Source organism: Chroicocephalus ridibundus, chromosome 2, assembly GCF_963924245.1.
Source record: "Chroicocephalus ridibundus chromosome 2, bChrRid1.1, whole genome shotgun sequence".
Taxonomy (NCBI): Eukaryota; Metazoa; Chordata; class Aves; order Charadriiformes; family Laridae; genus Chroicocephalus; species Chroicocephalus ridibundus.
In genome coordinates, this window is record NC_086285.1 from 125,696,639 (window position 1) to 125,710,632 (window position 13,994).

At 37.3% G+C, this 13,994-nt stretch overlaps 1 protein-coding gene across 1 annotated transcript in view; it reads right to left on the reverse strand.

Annotated features, from left to right (window-relative positions):
- Window positions 1-214: 214 nt before the first annotated feature.
- Window positions 215-13,994, reverse strand: part of ALKAL1 (ALK and LTK ligand 1) — a 37,335-nt gene continuing 23,555 nt past the window's right edge. The window contains exons 2-5 of the mRNA XM_063324085.1: window positions 9,960-10,013; window positions 6,001-6,081; window positions 3,597-3,673; window positions 215-844 (exon numbers count right to left, since the gene is read on the reverse strand). Coding sequence (XP_063180155.1) covers window positions 3,609-3,673; window positions 6,001-6,081; window positions 9,960-10,013 — 200 coding nt within the window. The 3' untranslated portion in view covers window positions 215-844; window positions 3,597-3,608. The remainder of the gene's footprint in view (window positions 845-3,596; window positions 3,674-6,000; window positions 6,082-9,959; window positions 10,014-13,994) is intronic.

Sequence of the window (13,994 nt, forward strand, 5' to 3'; positions counted from 1 at the left end):
GTTTGCACCTCATTCAATTGAAGAATAAATATCAGAATAAAATTTACCACTTGAAAATGAAATGCTGTAAAAAAATAAACCCAAAAGTTTGAAGTTCTCAGTGGAAAATTATTTCAAGTTCACCAGTTAAATTAAATTTATATATTAAATAAGTAACCTCTTAATAAATTTAAACAACCCCTCCTGGAAAATAGTTTATTTTTATGTTCTTTATTCCACCAAAACTGCATTGCAGTCTTCCAGTCTTTATATTTACATTATTTGCAACTCTTTCCATAAGTGCCAGTACAAATGTAACTGATGAAAATCCAGAATAGTCATACAAATGTTCCTGAAAGCAAGGTGCATTTCTGAGCAATTTTTTTCTGATGCGCAATAATATATATTAACAAAGCTTCATAATATAAAATATCTTCCATGGCAAGTAAAACTTTCCCACTTACAGCTTATTCAGATTTCAGTTACATAGACTTCTGCATTTCAAGTTAGTGCAAATAATGAAAGTAAGAGCCTGAGCAGAATGATGTAAATACAATGGAACAAGAGAAACAGCAAAATTTTACCAACTCCCTGCATATGGTTATAACATTTAATCAGATATCATTAGTATTCTTTATATACAATGTATTTAAATAATTGGCTTGTCTGAACTATAGGCAACAAATTTACAAATTAAAATAAAATAACGTTTCACACAAATATGGAATGTCCAACAAATATATGAAAATAAAATGCATCTAGTAACAAAACATTGTAAATCAAAAAAGGTAAAAGATGTCTTCTCTGTCTTGGAAGATTTCAAGGCACTTTCTTGGCAAATCAGAATTCTTTCCTTAGTAGAAATCTGCAAGAGAAAAGGACATGCCGTTTTATAACCAGTTTCAAAACACAGAAGCAGACCGCTTAGTATAATTCTGTTTGTAAATCACAGTTTCCTCTGGATTGCATAAATCTTAAGATTAACTCCAGAATGCCAGTGCATCTTGCCCTCCTGTGAACACTCTAATACGCAACGCAAATCCTCCGCATTGATGCTAAGAACTTTAACACATAGCAGTCCATGCTGCTGCACCTTACAAGGAAGCTCCCCATGCAGAGAGTCATGTGCCTTTCTAGATTCTGGGTTTCATCCAATGTTTTACTTTCATTTGCAAGGACCTGAATTAGAAAAACAAAACAAAAAAAACCCAGCAAAACAACCCCAAAACGCTAAAAGCCGTAACGGCGAGTAACCGCCAGGAATGGGCTGAGCCCCAGCCCCGCTGTGCCCCTCTCCATGGTGCTGAAAAGCGCCGCCGCCACCGCCCCCCCCCCGGCAGCTCCCCTGGGAAGACTGGTTTTTCCCAGGCAAAACTTCTTTTCTGACAGGAAAAGACCGCGTCTCCTTTTTGCACCCGGGCACTTACAGGAGAGGGAGGAAAATGTTCGCATAATAACAATGCAGTTCTTTTTTTTATGAGGAAAATGCAGCCTATTTTAGTACATGCAGGAGAAATGCTTAAAAATAGCATTTTCGTCAGTTCTTCGAGTGGGAGAGCCTCTTTCTTCAAGGCAACTAAGAATCTCCAAGACTTTCTCAAATGTTAAAGCAAAAGCAAATTCCTTTGCAGTAAACAGGAACTATGACTCTGTCCTCCCTAAGTTAGTGTGAGGGTGGTGAGGCAAATAGATCCTCTGTGCCAAAAGATGGACTAGAAGCAACCACAGAATCATGCTAGAAATGCAGTGTTATTGAAGGATGAAAATATATAACTCCTATGCTGCCCAGTCTATTTGGAGGGAAAAGAGAGTGATTTCTGCTGCCCTTCATCCTTCTCATGAAAATGTTTTCATCCCAAGAAGATACTGGATATGAGCAAACATGAAGACCTGAGCCTGTCTTATCTCTAGTGGAAACTAGCCACTTTTTCCTGCAATGTTTTCTCTAACAAAGTAAAGAGAAAGACAGCTTAGATACAACTTTAAGTGAACACAGTGCACAGGAGCTGCTAACATTGCTTACCATTTAAATCCTACCATCCCCACTTTTCTTCTCTTTGAGTGTATTTTTGGCAGGCAAATCAGAACACCTGGATTTACAAATCATAGGAACTTTTAATCCTTTTGTATTTTAAAGATGGAAATAGGAGATAGATGCTTCTGTACTGTGGATATGGAGGCAGATCTTTGACTCATGCCTTTCAAAGAAAAGGAAAAAAAAAATTGGAAAACCCAGAAATCTTTCTGGAACCCCTGAGCCATGAACCAAGAGCGTAAAGGGTTACAGATGAGGAAAAAACACAGACTAAATAGGTGAAAAAGCAGAAAATGAGACAGTGCTGGGATGTTTTAGAAAGCTGATACTTGAAAGAGAACACTAACAAACAAACCGGAACACCTCAAAAAAAATTATTAAAACAGGGCATTCAGAAAAGGACTCCTGTCGTTAGTCATGAAAAGGAGATCCAGACAAAGCAATGAGACTCCTACTCAGTCTCTGGTTCAGTGTCCCTGATATATTCAAAAACATCTGCGAGACCTGGAAGGCAAGAGGCTAAACAGACTGAAAATAGTTAAGAAAGGAAAAGAGAAAGAAATGTTGTTTCTTCTCAGCACTGAAACATTCCATATTCTTCAAAGCATTTTCTCACAGCCACCAAAATGAATCCCACCTCCACTTGGAAATCAAATCAGCTAACACTGACTCATATCCTACTCTTCCTTTCTTATTCTTGATTAGTATGAATTGAAGTCTTGATGCAGGAAGAAGTGACATACACAACTCCCTCAAACTCTAAGCTTGCAGCATTTGTCAGGAGGAAGTGGTGAAAGGAAATCATCTTTGAAGAAATTTAAATAAAGTAAATTCACTGATGTTACACATTTTATTGGTCAATAACTAGTGGAGTTTTTCAAATTACTGTTGGAACTTGTAACCATCTTATTATATTGAATCAACTGGAGAAAACAGCTCACTTGAAGAATCAGTGACAATGCTGTTTAATTAACACATTTAACATCCTGTTCATAAACAAGGACTGATTCCTTCCAGAGCCTGTTACTTGTGCTTTGTCACATCTTTATGTTCAGTTTACTTCCATCACCATGAAGTGGTATTAAGCTTGGAGAAATTCTCAGAAGACAATTTTGGAATGAGAATTGGTCCCAAAGATGAATAAAGCGACAGGTTATCTATGAAGATTGCATTGGCAGACCTGAGACTGAGACATTCTGCTTCTTCCATGGATTAACAACACAGCTTTCCTACTGAAAAGCCTGAAATAAATGTGTTGATGAAGACTTCATGCATTTTTGTCTTTTGACAACTAGGGTCCTTTTCAAAATTTTGAAAATTTTGACCCAGACCATAATTATGGACTATGGTGCCACAAGTGACTGGTAGGAAATTACAGTGGATACTTTATCAGAGGTATCTGTGCTTCTACGTATTTCCATGAGGAGCCACTTGGTCCTTACAGCAATGCCAGAGCTGCATGTTGATGTACTCTGTTAATACCACATTTCTGTATGCATGCCTGCTAACAAGGTACAAGTGTGAAGTAAATCACTAGACCATTCAACAAATAAGAAAATGAGTGGGAAAAAATGATACTTACATAGCAAACATCCTAGGACTGTGTACACAAAGGGCTCATTGCTAATCTTGTTAGCAACCTTGCACACCTTTTATAATCTATAAAACAAAATTACCCACAGCAATAATGAATCTCAGTTGCCAGATACCCTCAAAAAACTGCATAAAATTAAATATAGAATTTGTACTAGAATTTCAGACACTCTACACAGTGAAATCATTCTCTGATGGAAATCCATGAAACTACGTGTGCAAGATGCAAAATTAGATTGTACCTTATCCTAGACAGGGGTCTAGTGGAAATGTGATGGTAGCAATTCATTTTCTACCGGATAGTTTCCTCCTAAGATGTAGAAGACCAGGTTCAACTCCCAACTTTACCTGAAGGAACTCATGAACTAGGAGGCTACTCTAACCAGCAGACTATGAGGTAGTTTGAGTTCAGGCTCTTTCAAACTTTTTTAGTGTTCCACTTAGTATTAAAATTGATAGGAAACCATATTTTCCATGTTCAAGTAAATCTCCTAATCATCTAGATTAGGAGATACTAGCTTCCTACTTCCTATCTCTCTCTCTGGTGTCCTTGGTTCAAGTGGGCCCTGAGCCACCGCCACCCTTTCTAATGGAAAGATCTGTTTGGTAATAAGGAATACTTAGGTGCAATTTTCTTCTCTTGCTTGATAAATATTTTAATACAAATCAACAGAAAATGTGCCAAACAGCAAGAGACTGAATGCTAACCGTGGTTCAGTGCTTCACAGAATGTTTGTACAGAATATAACTGTGTCAGTCGGAGAAGAAGTAACTCATCCTAAGACTTCTTGTAGTGTGTAAGGTGTCCCTGAAAGAAAATATTAAACCCCTCTAAAGAAGTAGGAAAAGATCCTGGCTTGATAGCTAGCCTAAGCCCTGAGTGCTGGACAAGGTGAAGACCGTTCTGAGGATTTAACTCTCCTTTTCAGATCAACAGAGCATTTCAGGTTGAATGAAACTCAGTCTGCTTTGAGTTTGGCTGACAAAAACAAGAAAAAAATAAAACCCCTCCTTGGGTTTTTTCATTTATTTTATTTTTTGTCTTGACAGTTGAACTTAAAAATCAGTTCTTCATACAGTCCTAACCATAAACTTGTTTTTAACTTTAGAGAAAAGCTATTTAATTAGAAGAGAAATATTATGACTGTGTTTCTTCATAAATAAAGTAAGCACTTAAGCAAGACAGGGGAGTCCAAATAACACCCATATACTGTGGATCCATGTATTCAAGGTATGCAATATGCAACATGCACTGTATTTTTGTTGCGCAGCATGTACTAGATATCTATCTTGCCTACTCATATGTCTACTTACAAAGCTATACGTATATCTTTTGAGTATCAGCCATGGATTTCTACATTCCAACTTCTGAACAGTGGAAGGGTGGATGGAGACGAGAGCTGCTCCATCCCCTTTCAAAAGTCAGATCCTCTAAGGTGCTGAGCGTTGGTGAAAAAGCATCTCAGCTGCTCACAAAAAGTGCTTACCATCTTCCTAAGTGATACAGACGTGTCTTTTTTTTTTTCATGTTAAATCCTGAAAAATCTCCAAAACACCCTGGTCCATAGTGTGTGCTTACACATCACTAATAGATTCACCTTTTCTAATTAAATGGTATTGCTTATCTTCCACTCACTTTATTTGAATATTCCATTGTACTGGAGAATGATGAAGTAACTTCTTTTTAAGGGAATTCCATTTTGTTTGGGTTTTTTGTTTGCTTGCTTTTGTTTGGTTTTTTTTTGTTTGCTTGCTTTTGTTTGTTTTATCCATTTAACGAATTCTTAAGACAGTTTTGTTTTTCAATCTCTCTGACAAAATTATATTCAAGCTGTGTTAAAGCAAAACTTCTGTGCATCTCATACACAGATGTTTGATAAGAACTGCACGTATCAATAACAGAAATGATGAAACAATTTACTTTTTTTGATCTTTAACAATGAGTATATATTAGAAAATTATCATTGCAAACTGAAATACACTCAAAACCGAGATGCAACCATACTGTTGAGGGTTAAGAGAAGGCAGGGAATTGTTCTGATTTTATCTTATTGCACAAGTTACTGAGTAGAGCTAAAGGGAGCAGGAAGAAGAATATGGCTTCATATCTGCCCTCTGTATAGGCATGCCTGACTTGTTTTTCAGAGTGTACTTTTCATTTCATTTGTATTAGTCTCACTTTGAAAGAACTCCATTATACACAGCTGGTTGCAAGTGCATGAATAGAAAATCTTTCTATATTAGAAGACCTTGGGTATATTCTGTACTATAGTGCTAAAGTAAAGAGCAACGGTTACACAAGGACCAGCACAACAAACACGTAGTAGGAAAAGCAGGTTTCTTTTAAACAGGTATCTCAGCTAGCATTTTAAAGTACATTAATTGCTACTTACAAGCTGGCGTTGAGCAGTCCCTTGTGTTGTGATACAGTCGATGAAAGTGCTTGCTACACTCTGACGAAAATGTGACTGGCCCTGTTGGAGAGTACGCAGGAGTTAACCACAAGCTTTCAATGTCACTGCTTTGCAGCTTCAATGAATGGCATCAACACATAGAATTAATTTCCATGTGTTTTGACAAAGTTGCATTTAGTCTTCTGCTACACCTTAAACAATTATGATGCAACACAAGTTTAACAATGCTACTGAAATAAAAGAAAAAATACTATCGCTACACTGTTACGCTCATGATCTGAATAACAGAAAAATGGCACTTGGAAATGATGGATTGTCTTAGCCTTGAAATTCCAGTAATTCAAATTTAACAGTCAAATTTCTTATATGCTGAAAAATAGAATGGTGTAGCTACAACAGAATTTCATTTGCTTGATAGTCAGAATTCTAATCTAGAAGGAATAATGTGGATAGAATGCAGATATTATTTCTAAAGATAAAGAAAAGCAACATTTTAAGCAAATATGAGTTTCTAAGCCCTGGAAAGATGAAGTAGATTCATATACTAATGCTTCTAATTTGCACATAGATGGTTTATGAAGTTCTTAATATACAATGTGGGTGTCGAGGAAAAAAAATGACAGCTGAATAACATCTAGGAACTGATCTCCCGTTAAAGTACTCCTAGCAAGAAAGCGTGCAGATATGCAGAGGGCAGCACATGTTGCAACATCTGAGTGAGGCAAATCCCTGTGTGCCCAGGTTGTAGCATCCTGTGTCTCCGTTCTTCCAGCCTGTGCTCTGGATATCAGTGACATCTACCTGCATTAATATTTGATAAGAATATATAGCTACTGGTCTCCAAAGCATGGCTCAAAGTTAACAAGTTGTCAAAAAGCCCTGACATAATTGCTGATGGCGCAGGGAAGGTAATTACTGATGGCATCCGAGTTGAAAAGCAGAGCACAGATGTAGAATTTGCATCGTGTAACGCGCTTAGCAATACTGCCACTGACAGCTGGGGAAGAGTTTCCTGTGATTTGGACAGGAAACACTGACACACATTGACACTAGCTGAGCAAGACTAAATTTAACTTGCATCCTCTAAATTCAGCACAAATAGGAACCCTGAATAAGAATAGTTTCTTTCAAGCAATGCTACCAAAGGATCTATATGAAGCACACTGTGTTGACTAACTTCCCTGTCAGAGGAAGACAGCAAGCATTTCCGGGCAAATATTATTTATTTCACCACTTGACAGGTGGTTTATCAGCTTGGTAAAACATACCATGCCATTTCCCTCTGGATAGTTGAGCCAAACTACCACAAGCTTGAGATGACTCCTCTTTCTGGCAGTGAACACAATTGAACATTAGATATATTTTAAAGTAATATGTGGGTTTCATGAGATTTTTTCAGCCACAAATAAGCTTTTCAACAAACTGACAAATCAGCCTTTGCAACTTTGAACTGGAAGATTGTTGCCATTTTTTATCTGAGTGAATAATTAGGCTCAAGAGAAAGTATGTAATGTGAAATTATCCATGATACATGGAGATAACATCAGCTTTTGTCACTAAATAAATTTCATGTTCCTTCAGATAATATATGGTTTTCTAGCTCTCTTCCCCGCCATCAAAAATAGGCTGTTATTTTATTTGTGCCTTACAGAGCCCTCCATCAGCTGGCTTTTCAAGCTGAATTGATAGATAGCTTTATGACTCACAAGATTATTTATGATTTTTCCTATTGTCGAGGACTGTTACATATGATTCTTATTTGGCTTTAAAATGTGTCTACTATTCTTGGCATACTAGAAGTGTACAATAGTTTCCTTAACCCTGAAACTGTAAAGATAATGGACTGTAAAGATAATGTTGTTTTCCCCTTCTCTTCTCTTTTTCACAACTTCATTAGTTTAGGATGTTCTAACTCTTGAACTAGTAAAGATTTACGTGAACTGAACAGTTCACTTAACTAAGGTTGATAGAAAAAGTTATGATTTGAACAGAATCAAGAAAAACAACGTTAGGCTGCATTTTAAGAAAACGCCTGTGGATGACAGGACCTAATAAAGCTGTGGAAAAGAAAAAAACAGGCAGAAAAACCTCTCACTGAAGATCTTAAGAACATAATTTAAAAAGAAAAAAGATGTAGGCAGAAATTCTGAGCCAACAAAGAAATAAACGTCAATAATTTTGCAATGAACTTGGTTTCCTTATTCGTTCCAGCTAATGTTAGTCAAATAATTTCAGCAACTTTGATGGCAACTACTCATGCAGAAAAATAGTATTAATTTGATGAACGGCTCCAGAAACAGGCCTTCAAGTATTTTTTGCTCTTTTCTTTTCTATGTTTTAGTATTCTAAAAATACCTTCTGTAAAGCTCATGGTTGTTTTTGAGTAATGAAACTTGTTCTGTATTCATTATTTAGCTTCCCCAGATTCTTATGTTGAGCTTTTTATGGTAACTGAGCGGTTTCCAAACTTAAAAATGAAAAAGAAATTTATTAAGTATTAATACAAGCAAATCTTTCTTGTCTGTCCTCCCCAGGAGAGGAATTTTCAGAATTCCTGTGTTACATAGGATAGCATAGTTGGAATCTGCAAATTCTTTTCACTTCTTTCTCCTATGGACTGAAACTGGTAAGGTTCATGATTCCTCTTGTTTACTGTAAGAATGAAGGGCCAGCCAGGTGTGGCACGTTTCCTGCAGATGCTGTTAGGCTGCAGTTAGCACTTGGCAGAAAGATCCTTAAATTTGTGCTTATCCTAAAGGTTTGAGGACACTTCACCCATGCAAAAGGGACAATGACTTCTTTCCTTTCTTGCCAAGGACTGTCTGAAATTTCCAGCAAAGAAGAAATGCGTAATTACTTCCACTTCTCTTTTTCACGCTCCAACTACTAACTATTTATCTAGTTTTCAGTTTCACTAATCCCAATAATGTTGAAAATCACCAACAGGTTTTCACTGTCATGCTCTGAGATCTTCACTTTTCTGAATCACAGAATGTTTGGAACTGCAAAGTAAAGAATCAGCACAAGCATCTTGCTGTTGACAACTCTTTTTGCTTATATGCAGAGGGTACAATATTCTTCCAGTTGTTACAAAAGACTACCAAAGGTAAGTGCATTATACAAATCCATCTCAGTTTTCAATTGCAAATACTTGACCGTAAACATATTGAACTTTCATATTTGAAATAGCAAATGATTTTTCTGATTCATTTACACTGTTTAATCCTTCCCTGTTCTATTTGTTTGCCTTCTTAAAAGAAGCATTCAGACATATACATCATGAGAGAGAAGACAAAATGGGTTTTCCTAATATAGTGAAAACTTACATGGACACATAGGTCTCCTTCTGAAAGATATATGCAGTCCAATGAAAAGTTTTAAAATTAGTGAACTTGAAAATAAATACGGTAGGACTGACAAAAATTACAGAAAATGTGTATATAAATATAGATTTAAAATTAAAAATGTACTGAGTTCTCTCATTAAAATATTACTTGCCAGAGATAGCAGATAGGTGCTCCCACATATTACATTTTTAACACCATACTGCAAATTGTTTGCACGTAGATATACAATGCAATATCCATAGCATACAGACACGTATACATTCAGTATCTACAACTATTAAACTTGTACTGTAGCCGCAAATCAACAAGCAGGATGCTTGTTGTATGATGCTAAAAATGAAACAACAGGTTTTAATTAATGAATGTTTTAACTTACTATGTTTTGAAAGTTATTTTAGGCTAGATTATTCAAACAAAGACTCAAACCTAAATATAATTAGAGTTCTGTAAAAACTTCCATCCTAAACAATGCAAATCTAGCTTTGCAAATGTTAAACTTGGTGCAGAACCTCAAAAAAGCTAATGGTGTAACTCTTGTGGATACTGAGAACATGCATATGTAGGTAAATTAACAGCAAGCAGCCGCCTTACCTGTAAAATGTTTTATGAATTTGTCTTTTAGACTGGAATCTCTTGGAAAAATTTCTGAGGAGAGAAGAAAAACAAATGTATGTAATATAGGAATTACAATAAAAGTTATGAAAGCATAATATGTTAAGATGTCTGCCGTAAAGAGACCAAACAGCTTCCCAAATTAACTATGAAATCAATTTTCATAGTTTGTGTGTGTGTGTATAAACGAGATTGTAAAATGTTTCCATTAATTCACATGTGAATACCAACATCCTACAACAAACTCTATCAGATTTTCTGACAATATTTCTGTACATCTTAGGTCTGATTTGAGCCATAATTTTGTAAGTATTTCTATAAATAAGTTACGATGTTATGACAAGTATTTGAGTACCTGAACAAATCATATAAAATACCTAGATAAATGCAAACTAAATACTATTCTTCGGGTTTTCAAATAACAGGTACCTGAAGAGAAGTCTCCTACAGATCATGTAAGATAAATAAGGGCCACGCATATTTTCATTGCACTATTAGTCAAAAAATAGTACCCCTCTCCTGTGAAAATTGCTGTGGATTTTAAAATATTCCAGTTCCATACACAGTATTTTTTCCAAAAAGCATGAGAGAAAATGCAAATCTCAGAACAGTCAAAGGTATCGTAGAATAGAAACTGGCGTTAATGCAAAAACTCACTTCCTTTTTTGCAGTGAGATGCTGCCTCTGGCTGACAGCATAAACTTTTGATGCAAGTAAATATTCTCAGAACTAGTACCTTTCCACTGAAAAATGTACTAACATTTCTTAGGTAACTGTAGTTATTATTGCAGACAGTGACTGTATATAATAGTTGCATGTTATGTTAAATTCAGAAGAAATGCTTTTCTTAGCACTAATACAAGGAACATGATTAACTCGCAGCATTAAGACCTGCAGCTAAACATATTTATTCACTAAAAATATTTCCTTACTGCTAATGTAATTATAAATCTTTGTCTTCTCCTATATTTTTTTTTTCAGTTCCCTGTCTGAATTAACATTTATTTCATAAGGGCAAGTTTCCTTTCATACTATAGGAAGATGTTGGTTATTTCCCCAATTAAATTCTTACCACTGGCTTTTTCTCAGATGTCACAGGAGTGCATTTTTAGGCTGGGATTTTAAACTGAAATGCCGAAGTCTTACTGCAACTCAGCAAGGTTAGTGAGCTTAATTTACTTACGTTTCCCCAAAACTCTCAGTTTTGGCTTGTTTCCTTATTGCAAATGAAATACCACCCTTTCTCCATTAAACTTAGAATGTTGTCACAAAATGTCAGGTAGTTTAAAATTACACGGAATGAAGCACATGAGAAGACAAAATAGTAAAACAATGTGTGTGAGTTTTGAGTGAGATACCTCAAATGGACCATTACTGATGAATAACCGAAGCCTGGTGAAGGCTGGGCTAGCAACAGGCCATTCTTGCTCTGACAAAGAACATTTAGATAGACCTGGGTCCTTTCAAAGTCTATAGAATCTGCCACAGGAACAGTAGCTGCTTTTTGCCCCGTAAAATTCTTTAGGAAAAGTCTGTAATACACTATACAGACAAAAACCCACACCTAAACGCACAGAAGGTAAAACAGGATAATGGATTTGATGCTCAGAGAAGGAACAAGCATAGAATTGCAGCTGTAGCTGTGTCGGTAAGCCTGAGCAGGAACGCTGCAGGGTCTGCTTCCCACAAATAACCTACATTAGCCCAAGGTTCACACCAGCCCGGTTACGCCTGTCCCAGTAGGGAAAACTAGGTCAGTCGTGTGTCGGGAAGCGTGTGAATGACACTGACTGTGTGCCTGCTCCTCCCCTGCTGCGGCTGCCACCCCTCCGGGCAGCAAGCAGCTTTTCAACATGGGCCCACCTTTCAGCTTTTCTTCTAAGTGTTCGTTTTCTTAACAGTACAGTGCACTTGCTCAGTAAAAAAACAATCAGTGAGCCCCTGGCCCTCCACAAAGACAACCTAAGCTCATTTGTATGAAAATCACGGGCAGCACAGGTTACTGGAACGCTTCTGGCTCTAACGGCAGGGGCAGCTCTGCCTGAACTATGAATTGCCCAACACAGGCACAGTAATTTTCCTCCATCTTCCAGCAGCATAGCCAAGCCCTGCTATCTGTAGACAAACATGAGGCTGAGGTCTCAAAGGACTTAGAATTTCAATCGAACTAATGAACATCTTTTTTGAATAGAATATATATCGCTGACTCCCGACCAGATCACACTGCAGCCAGAAACAGGATCTCTAGTCCATACAGGATGCTTTTACAAAGCAGTGAAAAATCACCTCGACAAAACCTCTACACTAGTTTTCCCTGGCTTCTAACAAGCTCTTAGTTACTCCAGTCATATTTCATGTGGTATCTATCACCTATTAAGACAGATAGCTTAATATCCATTCTCAAAATATATGCTCACATCCTCACAATACAAGTTAAATTCCTTTGACATATTAATTTCACAAAGAAAAAGCAGAAACTTTAATATAATAAGATAGGCTGGCAAAGTATTACTCAAATCAAAACACTTGAAAGTCACACTGGGCAAAAATACAAAAGACACAGGAAAAAGAAAGAATGAAATTATTTCAGTGTGAAACCCACATGAACAGGAAATGTTGAGAGAAGAGAGTTTATTCAATCCATTCTTGCCTCAAGACCATGTTACACAATCTGGTAAAATACAGCCAGTATATCTGTCCCGTGGGATATGGTAACTGATTGTTTTTAATCAGCCGGGAGAATAATCGGACTGTGGCATCCCTGTGCCTAAAGCGGCACCGCTCACCAGAGAGAGTACTTCTGAGTTATAAGGCACTTGTGCTATTTACTCTGGCTTCATGCCAGGTATAATCTCAGTTTATAATAACAAATAATCTTAATTCAAGGATTTCTTTCTTATTTACATTAGGACCTCTATGTGTGTCCTCAGATAATTACTCATCAGGGGCAAAATGCTGCCCATCCTACACCCCTTCCACTGAGAGCAATGGCCATGGACAACTATTAAATGGTGCTAGGACAGATCTGCTACTGGATCTGCTGTCTCAAATACTAAGAAATGGCAAAAATGTCAGGATGAGATAAATTTAGAAGGTTTTCCAGCTCTGCTTCACAGACAGAATGGGTAAGTTTATACTGTAAATTTGGTTCTAAACCATCCACACTGTTAATTTTCGCAATCTGAGTTGTGGCACCTCACAGAAGGTCTTGGGGCTTCAGGGAAAAGATGTCTGGATCTGCCAGAGTTTTATACCATGCTGGGATAAACGGGATGACAGTGTGAGCTAGCAAAGTCTGAGCTAAGCAGCAGTGAGCAACAGCTGCTTCCGCTCCCCACACTGTTGTAAACTTTCCAAAGTTGATTTAAATCGCTGTTGTTAAGCTAATTCCCTAGAGGATTATTCTGTGCGCTTTTCAGTTGCTATTCAGCACCTGGTAGCTGACATCAATGTTTTAATTTTTTCACTAATTTGGACGCGATTACAGAGACGAAGAAGACTAAATAAGCCACAGCCCTGGGCGCAGGCATATGCTTAACCTGCAATATATGACACAGTTCCTTCACCTTGGATCAGGCTTTTCAGTTTTCTGTGCCTTCAATCTCTCTCTGTGTTTTGTCTGTTCAGACTGCAAAGCTGTGACAGCAGGTGCTGATTTTTACCCTATGTCTGTACTGTCTCCAGAACCACATCACCCTAATCACGCCTGGAAGAGTCATATCTTGCTGTAGCATAAATAACAAGAAGAGCTGTGCTTGCAGCACCAAAATAAGCCAAATCCACGCAGCAGTTTGTTGGCTTGGGGCATGAAAACTCCACATCCTCAGGTGATATCACCTTGGCAGGAAAAATCAAGATCTCAATTTGTTTATCCTCCCAACAGGCAGCCTTTGCTTATTTTTAGCTTATTCAGAGAAGCAGTGTAAGTCAGACAGCAAAAATTACTCCAGATCTTGGCCTAATCTGGGTCTACACGAGAGGGATCTACAACATCTCACTGCAGGCTGTACTGTA